Source organism: Lepidochelys kempii, chromosome 2 (genome assembly GCF_965140285.1).
Source record: "Lepidochelys kempii isolate rLepKem1 chromosome 2, rLepKem1.hap1, whole genome shotgun sequence".
Lineage (NCBI taxonomy): Eukaryota > Metazoa > Chordata > Testudines > Cheloniidae > Lepidochelys > Lepidochelys kempii.
The window spans coordinates 5,053,823-5,079,103 of NC_136381.1; the positions used below are offsets into that span (position 1 = coordinate 5,053,823).

At 45.1% G+C, this 25,281-nt stretch overlaps 1 protein-coding gene across 7 annotated transcripts in view; it reads right to left on the bottom strand.

Moving 5' to 3' along the window:
• Positions 1-25,281, bottom strand: part of RHPN1 (rhophilin Rho GTPase binding protein 1) — a 60,542-nt gene that overhangs the window by 8,973 nt on the left and 26,288 nt on the right. For all 7 annotated transcript variants that reach the window (XM_078851412.1, XM_078851408.1, XM_078851409.1 and 4 more), the window contains 9 exons: positions 24,384-24,459; positions 23,582-23,659; positions 22,249-22,373; positions 21,162-21,328; positions 20,276-20,463; positions 17,162-17,318; positions 13,320-13,439; positions 3,183-3,377; positions 1,432-1,508 (listed from right to left, as the gene is read on the bottom strand). In XM_078851412.1, the coding sequence (XP_078707538.1) occupies positions 1,432-1,508; positions 3,183-3,377; positions 13,320-13,439; positions 17,162-17,318; positions 20,276-20,463; positions 21,162-21,328; positions 22,249-22,373; positions 23,582-23,659; positions 24,384-24,459 (1,183 nt within the window). The remainder of the gene's footprint in view (positions 1-1,431; positions 1,509-3,182; positions 3,378-13,319; positions 13,440-17,161; positions 17,319-20,275; positions 20,464-21,161; positions 21,329-22,248; positions 22,374-23,581; positions 23,660-24,383; positions 24,460-25,281) is intronic.

Here is a 25,281-nt window from a genome sequence, read left to right on the forward strand (position 1 = left end):
TGGAAGGGGGTTCCAAAGAGGATGGCTCTAGACTGTTCTCAATGGTAGCAGATGACAGAACGAGGAGTAATGGTCTCAAGTTGCAGTGGGGGAGGTTTAGATTGGATATTAGGAAAAACTTTTTCACTAAGAGGGTGGTGAAACACTGGAATGCGTTACCTAGGGAGGTGGTAGAATCTCCTTCCTTAGAGGTTTTTAAGGTCAAGCTTGACAAAGCCCTGGCTGGGATGATTTAACTGGGAATTGGTCCTGCTTCGAGCAGGGGGTTGGACTAGATGACCTTCTGGGGTCCCTTCCAACCCTGATATTCTATGATTCTAACTGCTGCTGGCCACTAATTACACCAAGAGCCTTCACTGAATCAATGGGAAGCCTTCTGGAACCAGTCTGAGATGCTAGCATGTTGGTTGACATCCACACAACCTTCATCTAGCTTTACTCTGGCTTGCTGGTGGCATGAATCTACAGGCAGCCTTGGTCTCATTTTAAATCATACTCTCTCCCTTTGCCAGTGAAGGTGCCTTCCTAAGCCTGGAAGCAGCAAGAGCATCGCTTAGTTCCCAGATGAAGCGTCTGAATGAGGAGAGGTGACAAAGACTCAAGTGTCCCCATTAATTCCCATGGCAGGATGCACTGAGCTGGCTTTGTCAGCTTCCCCCGTGACTGCTGTCTGTCTGTATCCACTTGTCTCTTGTCTTGTACATAAGTGGTCAGCTCGTTGGGGCAAGGATTGTCTTTTAGTCCTGTCTTGGTTTGTACAGCGCATAGCACAATGGATCCTGGTCCCTGGCTGGGACTCGTATGAACTAGGATCACACAAAAAATAATTAAGACCTATTACCACAAAGCTGAGGCAACTGCATATTGTGAAACTGCTCTCAGCCCACACTGGGCCATGTTCACTATTGCTTTAGGAAACCCTCTACAGTCCAAGAAATAAAAAGAAGGAGACAACATACCAAAGAGAATTAAGCCTTGTGCCACCTACTGGTTTTGCATTAGGGGTGGTCTGCACTCAGGCTGAGGACGATTTCCAGCTTGGGCAGATGAAGGCATGCTAGCTCTGATCCAGCTAACACCGCAGTGGAGCTGCAGCAGCATGGGTGGTGGGATGGGCGAGCTGCCCCAAGCACAGTCCCACCCTACATCCTTATCTGGGCTGCTGCAGCTACACTTCTGTTCTTAGCACACTAGCTCAATGAAAACTGGTGCGCCTGAGTCTACCTGAGCTGGAAATTACACCTTCAGTTCAAGTGTAGCCGTACTCGTGGATGGGCTGCCTAGCTCTCAGAGCACCACGGAGACGCCTCTAGATGCTGCACGCAATGGTCCCCCCATTGCATGACCTCACAGCAATTTCATCATGGGTTTTGATAGGTATTAGGCACTGGCCCACGTGCTGGCCTGTTTCCTCTCATCACTGTTACATACCAGTCTATGGAAGATGTCTGTCACCTTCACCTGGGAGAAGTTGGGAGATTTTATTTCTGGTCTCTGATTCGTTTTGGCTAAGAGTAAAAGAAAAAACAAAGACGTTCCATTCTTGCACAAGTGAACCAGGAGCTGTTGCTTATGTATGTATCTAGGGGGGCCAAGCAGACTCAGCCTATCATGCTGACAAATACTGTTTCCTTGTGCTGCTCCGTCTGTCTGCGTCCATCTGTTGCCTCTTGTCTTATACTCAGATTGTAAGCTCTTTGGGGCAAGCACCATCTTTTTGATCTGTGTTTGTACAGCACCTAGACAATAGGGACCTGGGCCACAACGTGTCTCCTAGGTGCTATGGTAACACATGATTAGTAATGTCAGGACAGCAACAGTGTATTCAGTAGAAAAAGCCCAACCCTGCTCAGGTGACAGACCAGCATGACAGGCCCAGTCTCCCAGCTGGTGTAAATCAGTCTAGCTCCATTTAAGTCATTGGAGCCATGCCTGTTTACTCCAGCTGATGGCTTGGCCCACAATTTGCATCACCACATAACTGCGCTTCAGGAAATTGCTGCATAATACCAGAATGTATTAAACAAACCATCTGATCTGGCAAAAAGAAAAGGAGTACTTGTGGCACCTTAGAGACTAACCAATTTATTAGAGCATAAGCTTTCGTGAGCTACAGCTCACTTCATCAGATGCATATCGTGGAAACTGCAGCAGACTTTATATATACACAGAGAATATGGACCAATACCTCCTCCCACCCCACTGTCCTGCTGGTAATAGCTTATCTAAAGTGATCATCAGGTGGGCCATTTCCAGCACAAATCCAGGTTTTCTCACCCTCCACCCCCCCACACAAATTCACTCTCCTGCTGGTGATAGCCCATCCAAAGTGATAACTCTTTACACAATGTGCATGACAATCAAGTTGGGCTATTTCCTGCACAAATCCAGGTTTTCTCACATCCCCCCCACCCCCATACACACACAAACTCACTCTCCTGCTGGTAATAGCTCATCCAAACTGACCACTCTTCAAGTTTAAATCCAAGTTAAACCAGAACATCTGGGGGGGGGGGGGGCGCGTAGGAAAAAACAAGAGGAAACAGGCTACCTTGCATAATGACTTAGCCACTCCAAGTCTCTATTTAAGCCTAAATTAATAGTATCCAATTTGCAAATGAATTCCAATTCAGCAGTTTCTCGCTGGAGTCTGGATTTGAAGTTTTTTTGTTTTAAGATAGCAACCTTCATGTCTGTGATTGCGTGACCAGAGAGATTGAAGTGTTCTCCGACTGGTTTATGAATCCTAACTCTGCCACCAGCTTGCTGTGTGATCCTGGGCAAGTCACATCCCTCCTTTGTGCTGTAGTTTCCCCCTCTGTAAAATACCTTCCAAACCCACTTAGGTGGTGGGGTAGATGGAAGAAATATAGCTTAACGTTTATGAAGTGCATCAAATTTCTTGGATTAGTAGTGCCACAAAAATACAAATTCTTCTCTCATCCTTCAGAATGGAGGAAAGAGCTAGGCTTTCACACTATGTCTGTCACCATGGTCTGCGACAAAATCTGAATCTTTAGGACATTATCAATGAGTAATAACTCTCCCAACATGGCTCCTGCAAGCGCACATGCCAATTTAATTTGAAAGGAGATAATTTAGCAGAGAAAAGGACTAAGGGAGGAGGAGCCTGAAGGACCAAAGATACCGTAAGAAGACTGTCAACAGTGCTCCCCACTTACGATGAATGTCGGGAGCATCTCCAGTTTCGAAGAAGTCTTCCTCATGATCGATTTCTGAGTATTTGCTAAGCGAGCGCTTGTGAGCGAAGGAGAGGACCTCCTGGAGGATGTCCATCTTCCTCAGGATCTTACACAGGCTGTGGATCCTCATGGCTTCCTCGTGTCGCATGATAGCTTTTTTCAAATGAGCCTTGCCTATAAAGTACAAAATTCATAATACGCCCGTCACTGACAGGACAGATAATTCAAGCAGCAGTATGTTCCCTCCAAGCCACTAGCAGATCAGCAGAAAGCAGTCCCAGTAACTTCACTGCTACTTTTGGTGAGGTAGCTCGATGAAAGCTAAGTCAGGAGGGCCTATACAGGCTGCAACCGCAACTCCCAAATGCAGCACAGACCTGCCCAAGCATGCAGTGCTCCATTTTGATCTGAGTGGAGGTAGCACCAATCATGGACATGCAGGCCTCACCTCTATGTCTCACAGGAGTAGTTGTGCTCAATGGGCCTGGGCAACAACATGGAGTTTTCAATTCAATTCTTTATTGGTATAGGGTTTCCTCCTCTGTCCCCATGCAGGGCTATTGCTCAGCCCAACATGGGTTCAGTTACGATTTAGGACGCGTCATTTAAGATCTGCTGTAGCCAAACAAGTTATTGGGCTCTTTACAGGAGTAACTGTGTGGGCTTTAGAAGTTTGAATTATATACGTGGTCAGACTAGGTCCCTAAATCCTTTCTGGCTTTAAGCCGTGAATTTATTAACACAGATGCAAAGAGTCAAGAAGCTACCTGTGGCCAGCAATAAACCACAGAATAAACAATCTTCTGGTAGCTCCAGTTTAAAGACATATGATGGGAACACAGTTCAGTAAATTAACTCTGGATTTACAGGTGTAAGATCAGAACCTGACATACCAGGTTCTATGCTATACGTTTCTCAGAAGTGAATATTTGTTCTGTAGGATCTTAACAAGGCAAGTATCTTTAGGCCCTGTTCTCTACTCGGAGAAAGAAATTCATTAAAATTAGTATTTTTCATTTTCTAACAGATCAATCTATATTAAAAATACACACCACTATTTGGAATTCGTAGATTCTTGATCACTGGAGTGAACTTGGTTTTGTAAGTGCTATAATGGACTTCCTGCTTTTTCCTATCATGTACAGAAACACATAGGGATGGTCTGTCTGGATTTCGTGATCAAAGGATTAGTCAAAATATAATAGCAATTAAGAAATATACAAGCCTAGGCATGTCCTGAAAAGTTCTCAGATAATTATGTTGCTTTCTAATTAATCTTTACATTGGGACATAAAAGAGTCTCCCTCCACTCCCCAGAGAGCCTTAAGTCATGTTTTAGAACTAAAGTCAACTATCTGAACTGGCATTTCTGCCTAGAATATTACTTAGTTGAAGATGAAGGTGTGCTGACTCCTGACAAGGTGGTACAACATCTTACACGGTTGGTCTAAAAAAATCAGTGGTTTTCAACCTTTTTTCATTTGTGAAAATTTCAAATGCAGGGTGCAGAGGATCCTTTTGGAAATCTTCGACAGTCTGCAGAACCCCAGGAGTCCGTGGACCACAGGTTGAAAACCACTGGTCTAAATGCATTGAAGTTACAACCCAATGCGCCACAGATGCGGCGAGGAAGACTGCTCTTTTGTGAGAAAAGAAAGAGGGACCTTCCTGTGGATACGTTTTAACCTCTGGACCCTGGGAACATACAAGAGCAGAGACTGGGGTCTTCGCTTTCCTTTATTTATAAGGATTAACAGGGCCAGCTTGTCTTCTTGGTAGAGAAGAGCAATAGAGCCAGATTCCCAGCTGGTGTAAATCAACTGGAGCCACACACCAACTTACACCAGCTGTGGAACTGGCCCCCTAAATCTTAGCAAGACGTCATTTGAAATAGCTGGTTTGTGATGTTCTGTTGGGAACACTTAAGGTTCTCATCTGTCTCACTAGTACAATGATAAGATCAAAACCCTCTTGCTTGGAACATTTCAAAACTAAACTAGGCAAAGCAGCTAGTAGGGAACAATCCAGCCTTGGGCTGAAGATGAATTTATTCCCAGCAGGTCTTTGTCTCTTGGTTTTTCATGCTTTCTAAATCATAGCAGGTTTAGATGCACAATGACCCAAAAGGGGGTGGGGGGGAGAGGCAAAGCAGATATGACAAACTAGAGCTTAAGACCCAGGCTTTCTATTGTTCCAGTCGCTTCAGGGATGGTTGTTAGAATAGAATAAAAAACAACACACATGTAGCTGAAAAAGCAAGTGATAAATTTGCCTTTTTTATGACAATCAGTATCAAAGGGAGCAAGAGATAGGAGTTATAGCCCCCCAGTATCCTCTGTGATCAGGTTCATAACCTGAAATCTAGGAGTCAACCTGCATTTGAAACTTGGAGTTAAGACAAATCTGCTTGGATTTACCGAGTCGCATTTTGTTAAAAGACTTGTTAAAAGCACCACAGACCATTGATGTGATAAGAGCCATATTCAATAGCTTTTTAAAGACAACTAGGTACTTGGGTCTCTTTCCTAAACCTGAACTATAAACCGACTTAGTTTTTATAAAAACATTCTGCTTTCGATAGATAATACTGGTGTTTACTTTTAGGCACTTTTTCTATTTTTATCTATTTAAGTTTTCAGTTCAGGGACGTTATGGGAGGAGTCAGACAAACTATTAAACAACAGAAGCAGGGATGGCATGGTGTTTACCAGAGCTGGTTTTTACCACTCTGTCCCACTTTAAGGCATTTTCTATTTTGAAAACTGTTTCATTAATATATACTACATTACACTTTGAATATGTAAGGAAAACTAATTGCGGTTACATAAGGAGGTAGATTCAGAGATTAAATTTAGGATTGTATGAATAAAAAAATTCTAGTGGGCATAATTATATTGCTGAACATCAGAAGGTCTATACATTTTTGGTCTGGTATTGTCCTCAAAGAAGAAGTTATACAAGTTGTGACTCATTTCAGTTTTCAATATTTAAATAAACAAAAGTCAAACACGTTCGATTATATGAAAACAATAATGCAGAGTTGTAGGGTTTTAGTGTTGAGCAATCAGAAGCATGCCAAGTCGTAGACTAGCAGTCCAGGTCCATTTGGCCATCCTGCATTCTATAGCAAGAGACAAAATTTGATGCAGCAAATAGATTAAGCCTGTTCCTAAATTCTGAATTGATGTATTCAGAGTTTGAAAAGAGATTTTTTTCTGTGATTGCTGAACTTGCTGGACACTGATGCAATAGCACCAACAGGTTTATGAAGTCGGATGGAATATCAATATTCTTCAGGGTTTTTTTTTAAATCTGTGACAAGGGAATTTTTTTCCTTGATAGTGGACAAAAACACTGATTTGGATCTGAAGCTTCTTGAACTTTAAACGCAAGTAAATATGACAAAAATTTGGATTTTTGCTGAGGTACCAATGCCTTGCGATTTCTGCACTGGTGTTAATGTAGATTTTTCCAGGCTTATGCGAAGGCTGAGGCTTGAGAAAAGGTTCGTGGTCATATGGATGGTGAGAAGGGTGTCAGTTTCAGATGGGGCCTTGAGGAAACAGTCGTCCAAGTGTGGAAAGATGACGATGCCCTCTTTATGTAGGGAGGCAGTGACTACTGCAAGGACCTTAGAAAACACACGAGGGGCGGTCGACAGTCTGAAGGGCAGTACCTTATACTGATAGTGGTCGGTTCCCATAATGAACTGGAGAAAGCATCTGTGGGTGGGATGTATGGTGATATGAAAGTACATGTCTTGGAGGTCAACGGCTGAGAATCAATCCCCCTGTTCCAGTGCTGGGAGAACAGTGGAGAGGGTAAACATCTTGAAGCATTGCAGTTTGACGAATGTATTTAGGTTTCAAAGGTCTAGGATTGGTCTCCATCCACCAGATTTCTTTAAGACAAGAAAGTAATGAGAGTAAAAACCCTTCCCTCTCTGTGTTGGGGTGGGACTGGTTCTATGGCTCCCAATCACAGATGATTTCTCTCTTCTCCTAGGATGGGTTCATGAGAAGGGTCCCTGAAAAGGGACGGGGAGGGAGAGTGGCAGGGTGGGATAGATAGGAAAGGGATGACCTTCCCTGACGACCTCCAGAACCAACTTATCTGAGGTAATTAGCTACCATGATGGAAAGAAAGGGGGTAGGAGGTTGCCAAATTGGTGGGATGTCAAAGATGGTTGATAGGACTGGAACAGAGGAAGGCTTCTCGGGGCCTCATCCACATCTTCAAAATTGTTGTTTTGGTTGGAGGTGTGAGAGAAGAATCCCCTGGGAAGTCATAGGTCTGTGTTTGGTAAGTAGCTTCTATTGATGTTGTTGGGTATCATATTGCAGCTCTGAGGTATAACACAGTGGTCGGGGTCATGGATGAAGTCGATACTTCCCCAGGCATCTCTTTGGCACTGGAGAGTAAATATCGAGAGTGTGGAGAGTTGCCTGAAATCCCTAAGGGAGCATAGGGAGTCATCCATATGCTCCACAAATAACTTGGGGCCAAACTCTATTGGGCTTTTCTAAAGAGGTACAAACTACAAGAGGTGCAGCCATGATACCTGCCTCATAACAGCAGCAGTTTCTATGAATCGGGCGGTGGCGTCCACAGAGTCTAAAGAGGCTTGCAGAGCTGTATGGGCTAAGAGGTGTCCCTCAGAGATAAGCTCTTGGAGTTGTCCCAGTTTTTCATCAAGGTGGTCTTGGCAGAGAGTTCCTGTATTTTAGAGTAGTTAATGTCAGTATACGCAAAAAGAAAAGGAGTACTTGTGGCACCTTAGAGACTAACCGAAGACTCACGAAAGCTCATGCTCAAATAAATTGGTTAGTCTCTAAGGTGCCACAAGTCCTCCTTTTCTTTTTGCGAATACAGACTAACACGGCTGTTACTCTGAAAAATGTCAGTATACTTAGCCATGAGAACCTTGTAATTGGATATGTGAAACTGGAGAGAAGAGGCTACATAAGCTTTACATCCAAACAGATCCAGTTGCTTCCAGTCTCTATCACAGTGTATTGGTCAAGATTGGTATTTTCTTGCATGGCATTGATAACCATGGAATTCTGAATGCAGTGAGTAAAAACAAATTCCAAGTCCTTGACGGGACCATAGTATTTTTTGTCTGCCCCCTTTCAAGTCAGCGGAATGGACACTGGGGTTTGCCAGAGTACCTCTGCAGGATTTTGTTCAATATCTTCATAAATGATCTGGAGGATGGTGTGGATTGCACTCTCAGCAAATTTGCGGATGATACTAAACTGGGAGGAGTGGTAGATACGCTGGAGGGGAGGGATAGGATACAGAAGGACCTAGACAAATTGGAGGATTGGGCCAAAAGAAATCTGATGAGGTTCAATAAGGATAAGTGCAGGGTCCTGCACTTAGGACGGAAGAACCCAATGCACAGCTACAGACTAGGGACCGAATGGCTAGGCAGCAGTTCTGCGGAAAAGGACCTAGGGGTGACAGTGGACGAGAAGCTCAATATGAGTCAGCAGTGTGCCCTTGTTGCCAAGGAGGCCAATGGCATTTTGGGATGTATAAGTAGGGGCATAGCGAGCAGATCAAGAGACGTGATCGTTCCCCTCTATTCGACATTGGTGAGGCCTCATCTGGAGTACTGTGTCCAGTTTTGGGCCCCACACTTCAAGAAGGATGTGGATAAACTGGAGAGAGTCCAGCGAAGGGCAACAAAAATGATTAGGGGTCTGGAACACATGACTTATGAGGAGAGGCTGAGGGAGCTGGGATTGTTTAGCCTGCAGAAGAGAAGAATGAGGGGGGATTTGATAGCTGCTTTCAACTACCTGGAAGGGAGTTCCAAAGAGGATGGCTCTAGACTGTTCTCAGTGGTAGCAGATGACAGAACGAGGAGTAATGGTCTCAAGTTGCAGTGGGGGAGGTTTAGATTGGATATTAGGAAAAACTTTTTCACTAAGAGGGTGGTGAAACACTGGAATGCGTTACCTAGGGAGGTGGTAGAATCTCCTTCCTTAGAGGTTTTTAAGGTCAGGCTTGACAAAGCCCTGGCTGGGATGATTTAACTGGGAATTGGTCCTGCTTCGAGCAGGGGGTTGGACTAGATGACCTTCTGGGGTTCCTTCCAACCCTGATATTCTATGATTGGGAAGGTCCTGGTTGATAGAGAGCTATTTTGGAGCACGATGACGTGTGCAGGATTTTGAGCAGCTTATGTTGTTGATCCTTCCCCTCCTCTAAAGGAATCTGAAGATTGTCTGCAAGCCTGCAAAATAACTGCTGAAAGTGTCTGAAATCATCAGCTGCAGTAGAAGACGGAGATATGATAGCCTCATAAGGAGAAGAGGAGGAGAAGTGGAGCAGCAGTGGAATTTCCTCCTCCTGCTCTTCTTCCTCCTCCAGTATGGGAAGAGGCGAGAGACCGATGAAGAAGGTGAAGGCCTTTGGATCTGGTCCGTGGGAGGGTTCCCAAACTGTTCTCTATACATGGCCCAAGAATCCCAGTATGGCCAACACTGAGGGAGTGGCATGTGGGGTTGCATCCATAGTGGTACATACCAGAGGCCTGGTCCAATGGTGGATTGCATGTAATGTATAGAAGAGGCCTTGTGAGACTGTCTCGGGTGGGATTGAGTACTCCTCCTCCTCAACATCGCTAGGGAAGGCAGGTACCATCCTCGGGGAACAGTGATGTGATTCCAGCAATGAGGATGGCAGTGGAGGTAGATCACATTCAAGGAGTGGGGGGACTCAGGCACCTCGGAGACAAACACATCTTTGAGGTATCAAAACTCCTGCGGAGGAGGGAAGAGCATCACTGGCACAGCTGATGGGGTTGAAGATTTTCTTGGTGCCAAGGACATAGTGGGTGCTGAAAAGGATGTCGGCATTAGTAGGGTTGTCGGTGCTGGCAATTTTGTTGGCGCTGTGATGCCCGGAGTAGGTCTGGTTGGTACACCTGGCACTGGTTTCAGAGGTCTTGCATCTCAGTCTTTAACGTCTAGGGACAATGCTGAGGGCTGCAAATCTGCCAGAGTAGGGTCTTTAGATTGTTGGTTGACATCAGTACGAGAGGTACTCAGGTGAGACCTGGAACTATGTCACCTCTCTGAGGATGTTGAGGCAACCAAGCTCACTGGGGATGGAGTTCTGGCACACGGTGTCTCAGTAGGTGACGAGGGAGCCGTTTCTTTGTGTTAGAGTGGGGAGGAGAAGATTTTATTTTAGAAAGACACAGCAAATGGGTCAGTAGACAACCTAGCAGAGTGTGAGGGCTGTAAAGGGGAAGTGTCTGGGCTGGGTTCTGAAGCTGAACACAGTGATTTCTCCATGAAGAGAAGTCACAAGCAAATGCCCCAGTCTTTTCTGGCCCTGGCGTGAGCACACACTTTTGTGGGATGTGTCCCTTCCCCAGAGAGTGAATGTACTGCTGGTGACTGTCGGTTACTGGGAAGGCATTCTAGCAGGATACGCCCCTCTTGAATCTGGGAGTGCCAGGCATAAGGGTGAGGGAAAAGCTTCCCAGTTGGGAAGGGCAGGAAGCGGGAAATGAAAACCTAAACTACGAACTAATGAGGAGGCAAAGGAGGTGGAAAAGTGGAGATTTTTCTTCTTTTTTTTTTAAATTGGGAGAGTCGGAAGGAAAGAACTAACAAATAAACTCCAAACAGGTAAGGCACTATCAAAGGTAAAGGAGGAGCAGGCTCTGCTGCGGATTCCATCCCAGACCAAAGGCGGTAGAGAAGGAACTGGGGGCAGTCGGAACCCACAGTGCTATATATGCACGTCCTGCTCACAGCACGAGACAGAAGAGATGCCCATGTGCAGTCCAACAGCCATGGCTGACCAAGATCTCCAAAGCTGGGTGCAGGGGGTGCTGCTGCACGCACAGTGGAGCACCCATGGGGGCATCACTCAAAGAAGAGCCATGACTCTTCCTCCTTGACGTCTTTAATTGACGTGGACCTGGCTTTCTTTTGAGGTACTTGGCAATGACAGTGCAGTATTATCAGTACCTTCATCCTCACAGTCCGAGTCTAACACTCAAGTGCATTTAACCAAAGTCATTGGTCCGGTGTCTCTTTGTTCTTTCCACTGCATTTTGCAGTCTGCCCACCTGATCACTTTTTCTTTGCCATTTCTACATCTAAGAAACTTTGCCATCTTCGTAGCTTCCTCAAAATAGCCATGAATTGGGTCAGTTGGGGTCCACTTTTGTTCAAGTTGAAATATTTTGACGTGAGTTCCTGTACTGAATGCAGCTGCAACTGCTGTATGCCAGCAGCCACATCAAGAGACAGTACTGGACCGGACAGTTAGTTTTGCAGTTTACCTCAGACTGAAGTGTTGGTATCTGGGAATTCCCTTTCTTTGTTTGGTAAACAAACATGTCATTTTCATAGCTAAACAAAGAAGGGGGAATCCCCAGATTCCAAAGTTTCAGTTTGAGGTAGCCAAGGCAATAGATTACAGTTTTAGGCTGAGGATTTTTTTGGTCTTATTTAGTTTCCTTTCATTAAAATTAAACACACCACATTACTACAAAATCATCATCAAATTGCTTAATATTTTTAGTAATGAGCATTAGTATATTCTCATAATAATTTTATTTTTTTTCCAGTTTAGACTGGCATTTACCAGCGTTCTGTCCTAACCTAGTTTTCCCTGGGAAAATTGCCAACCCTGAGTAGATGCTGAGATTCAAAAAGTTAAAGCTTTATAAGCCATTAAAGCACACTGTATATTTTGACATGTGATGTTGACAAAGTAAATATCCCTAAACTCTAATAAGTTCTCAAGCAGCATATTTCTTACTTTGCCTAGCTGTAAATTGTGATCATTGTTGATGGAAACAGTCGGCAGTTTGTGTGCATACAGTGAAATCAACGTTTCCCAACATTTACTAATAAAAGTCTAATGCTTCGAAGCCTAATGCTAAGACACCTCCCGCTCAAGTTCTGGGTTCCACTACAGATTCGCAGCCCAGTCCAACTCCCATTACATCCTGTGAAAGAAACCCATTGAATGCAGTGCAAGAGGGCCATTAAAGTGAGTCCAACTCTGAAAAGCACCTACACTTAGAGCTTCTCCCGGGATGTATTCGAGTGATAACTACTGACTTCAATGTGTGAAGTAAACTTCCCTCTTTTTGCTTCCAATTAGCCTTGGAGAGCCAACCCCACTACATTAGAGAGCTGGATTCCATCCTGGTTCATGCATCACCAGCAGTATTTGTAACTAAGTACCGAGTGCAGAACTTTTTTTGTTGGCTATTTGCGAGCCAGAAAGAGCCCTGCTTGGCTCTCTGATCCTAGCGGCACTTGCAGCATTGGCAGTTAAAAAAACTTGTTTAGTGTATAAAATAAACAGATACAATGCAGCGTTATTGAGAGAAGAACATAGGACCCCACAAAATGCTATTTCCTCTCACAGATACAGGCACTGGAGAATGTCTGTTACCCTGCCCCTGAAAGTAGCTGTAGTGTCTGCTTCTATCATAGAATTTCCAACCAGAAGAGTTAAAGTGACAGGATTCTCTTCATTTTCATACTGCCCTCGGGGCTCTGAGGCACTAGAAATGTCTGCAGGCTCAGGAAGACAGAGCTACATCCAGTCACGGTTGGAAGGGTCTTTGCAACCAGAAAATCTAAAACCTGTTTGTTTTTGTTTGGTTTTAAATGACAGCTTAAATTTCTACAGAAGTCTATGGACTTAATTCAAGGAAAAGGTGAGGGAGTACATACTTTTTTCATGCCCTGGTCTTATCTTCAAGACATCAAAGCAGGATTGAGGTGTTGAGAAGTGAAGCAACAAACCTCCAAGACACCCTGCCTGATAAATATCCCCCTACCTGGCTGGTGTAGGATTTATAGTTAAAAGTCTGACTATAGAAAGGAAGACACCTGGCATGTTCCAGTCACAGCTTCCCAGAAGAGGCCCCTTTCAAGCCACCACCACGGAAAAGGCAGACCTGGGGAGGGGACCGTCTTGAACATGGTTTCTCGATACATCTTCACCATGCCCTCATGGATGCTGTCCACAGAGGGAAGTAGCGGGACTACACTGGGCCTTTTCATGCATCAAAACTTGTCTCCTGGCTAATGCCTGACGAGGTTCACTACGCTGAAGGATAGTTACCTAGTTTCCTTCGCTCCTCCTGGTCTTGCAGCACAAGATGAAGTGATGGTCCCTCCGGCATGGTGACGTGGAACTGGACAAAGGCTTTTTCGTGCTCTGGGAGGTCAGCAACAGACACAGCTGTGTGAAACAAGCAGGTGTACACACGCTCAGTGGAGTATTCAAAGCATTACTCATCCATAAATAGCTGGAATTTCCCAGGCAGATGAGAGAAGAACCTGGATAGCCTGTCTGCAGCAGCACTTGGATCTACATTGCTCCAACAGTTTAAAGGGTCGGTGTTTTTAATTACACTAGAGCCTCTGTACTAACGGATTCAAATGCAGGGCAGGGGGCCTGTGTATTTAATGGGGCAGCCTACAAAATCACCAAACATATGAAAAATTTCAAGTTTTTGGGCCAGCTCTAGGGTTTATGCTGCACCCATCACTGTGATATCTGGGCACCTTCTAGGTCTCCCAATTTCCTTAGTTCCTTTTTAAAGTAGGCATGAAAATAAAAAAAAAAAGTGTCCGAGATATATGCCACGGTCACAAATACAGAGGGTATGGCTACATTGCGATCAGGAGGGGTGACTGCAGCAAACAAACACAGTCAAACTAGCTTTGGGCTAGCTAGGGTAACAACAGCAGCGGAGCCAGGGCACCATGGGTGGCGGCACGGGCTAGCCACTCTAGTATGTGCTATGGGTCCTGGACAGACTTGTACTTGGGAGGCTGGCCCATGCCACCACTCCTGTTGCCACAGCTGCACTGCTGTTATTGAGCTAGATCAAAGCACTATCTTGGTGAGGCTGAAACAAACAAGTCTTGTCACAAGCCCTTCGAGCACCGGATCTAGTCTGTGTTGGCTTTTTTTTTTTTTTAATTAGTCCTCAGCCAAAGCAGTGGCTAATCTTTTCAGGTCTGGATGAACTTCAGGATTACAGCATAAGCTCCTCTCTAGGGAATAGGAGGTGATAACGAGAGATTGGGAGGGCTCCTGAATTGAGAGAGTCCTGGGGCTCAAATGATCTGGAGCAACAGAAGGGCTTAAAAAAATAATAAAAATAAAATAATAATAATAAAGCCAGTGTGTTCCCAGAACACTAACTGGAAGCTCCTGCTGAAGCCTGTTTAATCTGAAGTCAGCCAATGTCATGATGGCATTATGGATACTGATTCTTTCTGTGCAAGTACTGAACCAGTCAGGGATTAATCTTGGCATAAAGAGTTTATTGATGGCTTGTTGCACTGGCTAAGGATGTGTTACTCTGAACAACAGAGCTAGATTATATCTAGGCTGTGGCATCTGAACTGCAGAGACATGCTGCCTTCCCAAAAGCCAGAATGAGCATGACGTGGCAACATGGGGACTCTCCTGTTGATTCTTGCTTTCCCCCTCCGCCAGCTGTTACTGTTAAGACAGTCAGTGCGAAAGCCACACACCATCTGAGTGCTTAGAAAAAGGCTTGCTTTGCCCCCACTGCCCTATAACGATGCCAGTCATTATACCCTCCTCACCTGCTACTCCTACAGCCTTCTCCAAGCCTTCCCCCCACCCCTCCCCATCATCACCCCCTATTCATGGAGCTTCCTCCCAACTCGGGCCCACTAACCCAGCACCCTCTCCTCATTCTGATTGCTAAAGACTCGCTTTCTTCTGAAACACCCGTGTGGAATGAGCCAATAAAGAAGACCTTGGGGGGCAGGAAGAGAGAGAACAGACGACAACTGAACCAGATACGTGCACACACCCCTGAACCCCAACCAAATTGCTGCAAACCTCTTCCTTCCTCACCTTACCCCTCCCTATTACTTGTTAGGCAGTACTCCACAAGTAGGATTAGAGTGTAAGCTTTTTGGGATAGAAACCAGGCCTGACTATCCTGTAAAGCCCATTGGGTAGGCCCCACAGAGATGTGCGGACTATAGGGGGGGCGGAGGGGAGGGATCCTAGTCTCAGCTCTCACCAGCTGGTGCTGTGCTGTCTCCTTGGGCCTGCAGGGGCCACTGAGGGCTAGGCTCCTAATCGCCATATTGTCAGCGCCACCCCCCTCTCCTGCTGGGCAGGAAACAGCAGTGGCAGCCTGGGCCAGAGCCAAATGTGGAATGCACCAGGCCCCAACCCCTTGTTTATCAACATGCTCAGCTGGCTCTCTCTGCTCAGCCAGGTGGCGATCGTCACACTGGCTGTGGTGAGACACACCACTGGCCAAACCCTGCCAACCTGACCTGAACCAGAGCATGTCAAGTTATTTGCATACCTGACTCAAACCCCACATTTGTAGTCGGCTCCTGTTGGTTTGCAAGGGTCTAATCCCCCGTTCAAGTTCTCCCTCTGCTTGATGAGAGGAAGGGATCTGAACAGGGATCTGCCATCTCTCATGTAAGTGCCTGAACCAAGAGAGTCATTCTAACTCTTTGTCATGCCCAATTAATATTTAAATGATCCAGTCATTTAATTAAAGTGGAATAACTTCAATAGCAGAGTGAGGGAGACCTGCATCAGAATACCCTCTAGGCAACTGGTTTGGAGACTCACCTGCAAGATAGAAGATCCCTGTTCAAATCCCTTCTTGTCAGGCAGAGGGGAGACTTGAATGGGAGGGAGTCTCCCACATTCCGAGTGAGCACATTAACCATAGGGATAAAGGAGGTTTTCCTCCATCCCACCCCCGCTGTTTTACATGGAGTTAGGCAGCCTCTGATGAGCCTCCACATGCGACCTAGGCGACCAAATGCCGGTCTCGGTTAGTAATTCAATAACTGGGGGAGAACAGGAATTGAACTCAGAGGGGGTGGGGCTTAGAACACACCCCTCTTGTTGGCTTTGTGGACCCCATTCTAAGGTACCTATCTGATCATTCGTTATATAGGCTTTGTAGATCCCAGCCTTGTTCCTGTCATTTTCTTGGCACCCTGAAGTTAGGTGCTGTGATGCTCAGTGTTGCAGTGTCTAAGCCCCTTTTGTGGAGCTGTGCCATTGTAAAAATATTACTTACACCTTGATTTTTGAAATGTATGTTTTCTGAAATCAGCTGTTTATATTACTGTACTGGCTAGACGCCCCAAACAAGATTGGTGCTCCACTGTGCAAGGCACTGTGTATATACACATAACAGACAAGCCAGGCAGAAGGTAGCAGAAAAGAAATATTCTCCTTTTGACAGATGGGGAATGGCGACAGAGATATTAAGTGACTTGCCTCGAGTCACACAGGAAGTCTGTGTCAGAGCTGGGAATTGAACTGAGGTCTCCCAAGTCCCAGACCAGGGCCTCACTGAACTTTCCTCAAGCTGTCTCTCTGTACTGTCCTTACCCCTTCACTCTGAGGGCACAGTGCACCCACAGGCAGTGCTAGGTACAGAATGCTAAGTGGAATACTTCTTATTGCAGCCTTAGAGATACCACACTGATTGGCAAGTGCTGGATCAACACTCCACGAGCCCTCTCCTTGCTGTTTACTCCCATGTCTCTGTTGCAACTCTGAAACAGAGATCATATTGCATTCCTATTGCACTTTTTAGCCAGTGCTCTCAAAGACCTTTACAAACATTGTACAAGAAGTAGGCAGGCAGTGTATCAAGTTTACCTCCGCTGCACACCCTGTCCCCAGTTTCAGATTAAGTGAGGTTTCAGATAGTTCTGTTTATGTTAAGTGTCCCACAATGCATTATGCTTCCTGCACTGTTATTTTTGTGTCCCCCTCATTTTTGCTCATGTCCCACATTTGAACCTTGAGGGGCCAAGTGCTGAGCTGTTTCTTTGATGAATGCTACAAAAAGATGCAAGATAAACAAGCGTTTAGGTGAGAGCACAGCCGCCTTTGGGCTGCTGGTCAGCTGTAGGATTGATACTCACAAGGGCAGTCACAAAGTGCAACGGCAGCATAGTAGTGGGAGAGGGCCTTGAAATGCTCAGATTTGACATGGACCATGGTGGCCCACGAGAAAGGTACATAATCCTTCACATGAGCCTGGGTCATGGTCTGATGCACCAAGGAGTAGACTTCTTCAACCTGCAACCATCAAAACACACGTTATTAATGAGAAGGTTCCAATCAGACAACAGTCTAACTGTGAGGCTGTGGATTAAGAACAAAAGAACGGCCACACTAGGTCAGACCAATGGTCCATCTAGCCCAGAATCCTGTCTTCCGACAGAGGCCAATGCCAGATGCTTCAGAGGTAATCAACAGACCAGACAATCATTGAGTGATCCATCCCCTTTTGTCCACTCCCAGTTTCTGGCAATCAGAGGCTAAATAGTCTTCTGAGGGATGGGGTGGAAGCCTCATCGCTTGAGACAAAGATTAGAGTGGCCAAATCAACACAAAACATTTGGCAGAGAACAATCCTGTACTAGCAGGGAGTGGGTCAGGCAACCTAGCAGGCTTTTTCCAGCTCTAACTTCTGTCGCACAACTACTTGTGTTTGTTACAATAAAACGCAGTACAATTAAAATCATAACAGTACGTCAAACTTATATCACATTTTTATCTCTAGATTTCAAAGACTGTAAAGATCATTATCCTCTCTTTATGCTTCGGAAAACTAAGTCACAGAGATGTTAAGTGACTTGACCAAGGCCACGCACAATAAACCCCAGGTCTCCTAAATCCCAGAACTAAGGCAGTTTAGTCCCTGACTTGTTCCACCCAGTGCATTCACAGCAGCTGAAGGAACAGCATTAATAATCCCAAGCTAAGATATCATCCTGGCTTCACCCCGGAGCGTCATCTTAGTAGAGCTGTAAGACTCTTCAGAAATTAGGGAGGGCTCTATGGAGTCATAGCTGGAGAGCGAGCATCTTTTAAACAAACAATATATTCTTGGTCTATATTTAGCACCTGGATGGGAGTTTAACATCACATGTGGATAGCATTACTAACTGCTGTGGTGCAAAGTGGAATGATTTAGGAGCTTAACCACTGTTTATGAATAGAATTCGCAAATTATCCTTAAGTAAGATTAGAAAATGAAATTATGTCACCACAGAAACATAGGAATGGAAGGGACCTCAATAGATCATCAAGTCCAGCCCCCCTGAACTGAGGCAGGACCAAGTAAACCTAGACAATCCCGGACAGGTGTGTGTCCAACCTGTTCTTGAAACCCTCCAATGATGGGGATTCCACAACCTCCCTTGGAAACCTATTCCAGAATTTAGCTACCCTTATAGTCAAAATCTTTTCCCCCAAAATCTAACTTGAATCTCCTTTGCTGCAGATTAAGCCCATTACTTCTTGTCCTACCTTCATGGCCACGGAGAAAAATTGATTACTGTCCTCTTTATAACAGCCTTTAACCTATCTGAAGATTTATCAGTTCTCCCCTTCCCCGCTTCTCTCAAGACTAAACGTGCCCGCCCGCCTCCCCCCCCCGCCTTTTTCCTACTATACACACACACTAAACCTTTTATCATTTTTGTTGCTCTTCTCTGGACTCTTTCCAATTTGTCCACCTCTTTCCTCGAGCATGATGCCAAAAATTGGACATAGTACTTCAGCTGAGGCCTCACCAATGCCATGTCTGACATGACATCCCTGTTAAATACACCCCAGAATGATATTAGCCTTTTTCACAACTGCACCACATTACTGCCTCACTCAACTGGTGATCCACTATAACCCCCCGTTCCTTTCAGCAGTACTACCACCTAGCCACTTATTCTCCCATTTTGTATTTGATTTTTTCCTTCTTAACTGTAGTACTTTGCACTTGTTTTAACTGACTTTCATCTTGTTGCTTTCAGACCAATTCTCCAATTTGTCAAGGTGACTGAGTTTTAATCCTGTCCTCCAAAATGTTTGCAATCCCTCCCAACTGGGTGACATCCACAAATTTTATAACCACCGTCTCCACTCTGTTACCCAGGTCATTAGTGAAATATTGACTAGTACTGGACCCAGGATCAGACCCACTAGATATGCCTCCCCGCCAGATGGCCAGCAAGCCATTGATAACTACTCTGAGTATAGTCTTTCAACCAGTTGTACACCTGCCGTATTGTAATTTCATCTAGACCACATTTCCCTAGTTTGGTTATGAGAATGTCATGTGCGACTGTTAAAATCTTACTAAGATCAAGATATATCATGTCGACTGCTTCCCCTCCCCATTCTCTAGCCCAGTAGCTCCTTCAAAGGAAGGCATTCATGCCAAGCCAGTATAATCGATTCCTTATAACCTTATTATCCTCCAGGTGCTTACAAACTGACTGTTTAATCATTTGTTCCAGTATTTTTCTAGGTATCAAAGTTTGGCTGACTAGTCTATAATTAATTCCCTGGGTCCTTTTCGTTCCCATTTTTAAAGACAGGTACTATGTTTGCCCTTCTCCAGGCCTCTGGGACCCCACTCATCCCCCCACACGTTCTCTTAAGAGCACAAGAACAGCCATACTGGGTTCATCTAGCCCACTGCCAGACACTTCAGAGGGAGTGAAGAGAACAGGGTAACTGAGTGATCCATCCCCTGTCACTCAGTTCCAGTCACAAAATTGTTTCAGCTAAGGACTCATGTGTGACTTAGCCCCAATTCTTGCAGAGGATTCTTTATTTTTTGGAAATATGGATTAAGATTTAGCAATATTTACAACTGCTCAGCTCACTATTCAGGCGCGGAGTACCCAGGAAACCGATGGCTGCCCCTCCCGACAGCGGTGACTAATGGTTGCATTTCACGCAGTGGGACAACGAGCGTGCACAGCCTGCAGTGCCTCCCTTGCTCATTGCAGCAATGACAGCTCCATGTAGTCCCATCCCATCCCACTGCTTCCCCACAGGGAATGCCTCATCCCTAACTCCAAGCCAGCTGTGCTTCCTCCTAGATCTCCCTTGCTCAAGGGTTCTGCTTGTCCCTCCCTGCTGGTTTTCTTCTCTTCCCGCCACACCCCAGACAGCTCTGCTAAGTAAAGCCAAGAGATATGGGCAGCTTTGCTGGGTTCAAACAGAAGCTGTGCAGTGATGTGTACCCTGGCTGCTTCTTGTGCAATCTGCAGCTGAGTGAAGAAGTCATTCTGGGCGCTGGTCAGGGTGACCTTCTCAAAGACACACTCCTGCACCTGGGCAATCATCAGTCTCACAAGCATGTTCAGCGAGGCAGTGCTCATGTCCAGGCTGGGGGCGTTGGAGAAGTTCTCCTTCAGGTAGTTAAAGGCACCTGCATGAATAGAAGCAGCTGGAGAGAGACATTGCGAAAGGCCCTTCTGCTTACAACTCTAAAATCAAGTGGAGGACTGGCAAATGTAGGTAGGAGTGAGCATCACCTCCACCACTCAGTGGGATTAGCAGAGCAGTAGATGATGGCCATTGATATGCCTGGCACTTCACATTGTTAGGACTCATTCTCAGTGCTCTCCAAACTCTGCCTGCCTCGCCTCGGTACATTGCTCCTGCCTGCCTCGACTGTGTGTGCTCTAGAGACTCCATCAGTGCTTAAGCATCTCTGAATCATGGGTGACAGCTGATTAGGATGTGCTGGTGAAGCCAAGGTCTGATTCTGGTAAATGAGTGCAGCTGTCCAGAGGGCTTAGACTAGAGGCAATACCAATCACACATGCCTCAGAATGATGCACTTTCCATACTGGTCATGAGGTTCTCTCACAGGGTCAGGATTGAGAGACGCATTAGCAAAGCTTGGGATTTGGTGGGTTATTATTCCGGTTCTATAGCAGAGCAGGGGGCTACAGGTCAGGATTAGGGGGCATCGGCCAGGCTCAATGCACCTACGAAGCATACGCTCAACTCCAAAGTCTCTCACTCGAAATGAGCAACAAGTCCTCCTGACATTTTTTTCCTGAAAACAAAACAAAAACAAAAACAAAAAATCACCAAGAAAGCTCCAAACAGCTGACTTACCGGCTGCCTTTTGAAAAGCATCTATAGCCCGGTCGATCCCTTGCAGGGTCGTGCGATCCTGCCTTGCCCCAATCTGAGTGTGCAGAGCTCCAATGTTGAAGAGCACACTTCCCTTCTCAAAAGCCAGAGCGCGCTGATGGGAAGGGACTCCAGTTAGTGAGTCATACCTAGAGACAGAGGGGAGAAGACAAATGTGTAGCTTAAAATGCAGATTTTCCAGTTTGCACTGGATACCACTGGAGCATGATTTACAAACCTACCAGAAGTGGAACAGCCTTTTCAGAAGCTTGAAAAACCACCCACTTTCAATGCCTGTATTGGTAGAAGGGCTAGCCACAGAGATGAGGCCTGAAATTTCATAGATTCCAAGGCCAGAAGGGACCACTGTGATCATCTAGCCTGACCTCCTCTGTAACACAGGCCAGAAAACTGCCCCAAAATAATTCCTAGAGCAGATCTTTTAGAAAGGTATCCAATCTTGATCTGAAAATTGTCAGCAGTGGACAATCCACCACAAAGGGAACAATGCCACTGCAGAGTGTTCCACAAGGCAGTCTATGCCTTGGTGCCTGCCAGACCCGAAAACATCCAAACAAGATTTGGCATGAACAAGGAGACCTCTGGGGCACTGATGTTTAAAAAACACAAGCCTCTCCCCATTTATTATGCTCTGGATTCCTTTGCTGCTCACTGTGTGTTCATGTTTTGCTCAACTTGAAACAAACTGTGAATGCTGTGATCACACTTTGCATTGACTGTACATACATCACATGCTGGAAAGGATTTCAAAGCACTTACAGACAGCAATGAGGTTACAATGCCTTTAAAGATACATGACCATTAAAATCCCCATTTTGTAGACTTCACTGAGTTTAAGTGATTTGCCTAAGGTCACATGGAATGTAGTGCTGGAACCCAACTTCTAGTGATGAGGACAGAGAGAAAAGGCCAGATTTTTGAAATACTTCAGAGGAACAAGGTCTAGAGAAGGCCTAGGCATCTAGATCTATTTAACCTCAACCCCAAAATCAGCAATATTAAGACTACACACACAATTAGAGGTCAGAACAAAAAACCCCTCACTAACCAGTGAAAGAAGACACCCAAGTTTTTATTGGGAGGGAAGAATCTGTTATCAAGAAAGTAAAGCTGGTTGTAATATTCCATCAGAAGTTCTAGCCCCGCTTCATTTCGGCTGGGAGTCCGCATGGCCTGTGGAAGAGGAGGGAAAGGAGTAAACACATGCAGCTGTGGCTTTTAGACATCAAGAGGGGTGAAACAGTGGCAAGCGCACCAACAATTAACGTGAAACACTCCCTGCTGATCAGAGAGAGCATAAGCTTATGCGTCACTCATTGCCACTTCAGCACTATTCTGAGGGCACAGAAGTGGGATTTAAGAGGTGCAGAGGCCTTGCCTTTGGCATGGGGGATGAATTTCATCCTATATGAACATATCCGAGATTCTTTTCCCATGATAGAAAATAACAGTACACCTATACAGTGAATGAGGTAAGGATCCCAGAGGAAAAAAATAGAATATGATGATGATTCAAGTCTGTGCTCTGTGCATTTTGATAAAAGAGGGCTGAAGTAAGATTTACTGGCAAAGCATCTCCTAACTTTTGAGTGCTTGACTTTGAAACCTTAATCTCCTTTTAATATAAAATGTTTGGATCTAACCATATAGGTCTATAGTTGGCACCACTTCACCCATATGATGCCTAACATGAGAGGAAAGGCAAGTGCGATAATGTCCAGCTCTGGGCTGGATTATTAAGACTGACCTCAGCAAACTGAAAGCTAAGGGTGTTTTTACTGCAGCCTTGCTGAGGCAACTACATTAATCTACCAAAGCTTGGGAAAAATAGGAGATCTGGTCAAATGCAGGTGTGGGAAGCAGCTCAAAGGTAATTTAAGGTGACAGGTTTTAATAGATATGGGGTGGAACCGTAGAGTTCCATTATTAATTAACAGATAAAAAAATTAGTCTTTTTCCATTCTAGCACTTTTTCCATTCAGCAGCCTGCCATTAAAAATCGGCTCGCTTGCAGTCTTTGGCACGCCTGCCATAGGTTGCCGACCTGTTTTAGATAAATAATTCTGATGGTTGAACCATGGTCCAATTTTAATCTTTGCTCACTATGGCCCCAGTCCTAAAGCTTGACTCACAAGGGCAGACACTTGCACCAACGTAGTATTTTGTAACCTATAAACTGAAGCCGCAACATTTTCAACATGTGCTCCAGGGAATTCCATACCCCAACGATATAAAGCACACACAGCGCTACAGAAGAGTTCTTGAAGATAAGTGTAAAGTTCACCCATAGAAGAATTAGTGATTTGCAAAGAAGCCCCGTTTTCCTCCTGCATCAGCCAAAACAGGATGGATTTTCCTTTTTAAACACGAGGCGCACAAACCTGCCGCAGCTCCATGAGCTCTTTGATTTCCTTTTCAAAGGAGATGCCATCTTCCCCATAATGTTCACAGATGAGATCCTGGAAAGGGGAGGGTAAGGGGAGAGACAGGGAAAAAATATAAGCTTTTGGTTTAGTTTGTTGGGTGACTGATTTCTGTGGCTACTGAACAAGCAGCTCACCATCTCTCTTAGCAAAGGAGTAGATGCCTTTTGTAAACACATGGCAAACAATGCCAGGAGACAGCTCTGCAGTTCTACCACACCCCCTAACCCTGCAAAGCTTCAAACAAAACCATGTTTATGCACAGGGGCTCCTGGAGAACTGGTTGGGCTCTCATCCACAACAGATTTCAGGAGAGTTTGTTGGTAGCTTTTCCGCTGCTTTCATCCCCTCTGTAAGTAAAAGCCCAGGGGATGTGATCTGGCCTATTATTTGCGAGGCTTTATAAACTGGTGTTACTGCAACACATAGGCCTTTTGGCAATGGGTCCCCTATTCTTTGCAAACAACTCATCTCAGACCTGACAAACTCACTATATCAAATACATTACTTATAGGGTATTTGTCCATAAAGGATAACATGTAAGGTCTCTGTTGAAAACTTGCAACTTACTGATATTCATAATCATGGCATGATGTGCGTACATTCAATATTTAAGGAATAATGTAACTATACTGAAGTTTATGCCTTTATGTTCTTAAGGTTAAAAGGAGTCAGCAGGATGACAGCTGACTCATACAGGTGGGAGGTGCCACCCCACCCTAGTCAGCATGTCAACTCAAATAACCTTAAGCAGGCTTACCTTTAATGGGGTCATTAAATCCATTTCCTTAGTCTCCTTTAGCCCTAAAGGAATCATAGGGACGCTGATAGATTCACTAAAACAAAATATGACAGACAAGTTTATATTTCCAGTTACTATTATCTTATATGTGTAAAGGATCCTCATGCTTCAGGCCATAAGTAATCACCAGCTGGGGTCAGGAAGAAATGCTACCTCTGATTAGAAGGGCAAAAGGTGCAGTATGTGGGTTTTCACTACTGGCCGGTGTCTGAGACTAGTTGGGTCATTAATATGATCCGTTGGGGCATTTCTTATATTCTTCTCTGGCCTACTTCAATGGCAGCTCAAATGCTATAGGCTCGAGTGCCTCAGGTTAATGGTCACTTCACCACGGTCCTGATTAGGATTCCATTAAAGTTGAAGACAAAACTCCCACCTGACTTAAAAAGGACCAGGCTGTGAGGGAGCACACAGAAGCCAGACACGAACGTTCTCAGCTGTGAAGGTAGTTTTGAAAGAACTCACAGCAGGAACAGCATTTTAGTTTATGAGGGCTTTGGGCTCACCCGTAGGTCCTGTCATGATTTTCAGTGAATGGGTAAGGATCTAGTGCTTTTAGGTTGCACTTTTAAATTTTAAAAAAGCAGCCAAAAGATCAGAAACTGTATTGGCTGCAATGGTCTAAGGTGTTTTAATGAACAGCTCTTGGGAGACAGACAAAGATCAGGGATCCAGCAACTCCTGGGTTCCAATCCCAGCTTTGACACTGTAAAGTGACTTGCCAAAGGGGGTGGAAGTTAGGATGGCTTAGGTTCCTGCCACCTATAAAATGGGGATATAACATTGGCCTACATCACAGGATCAGTTAATGTCTGTAAAGCACTCTGAAGATGGAAAGTGTTCATTAATATGTATC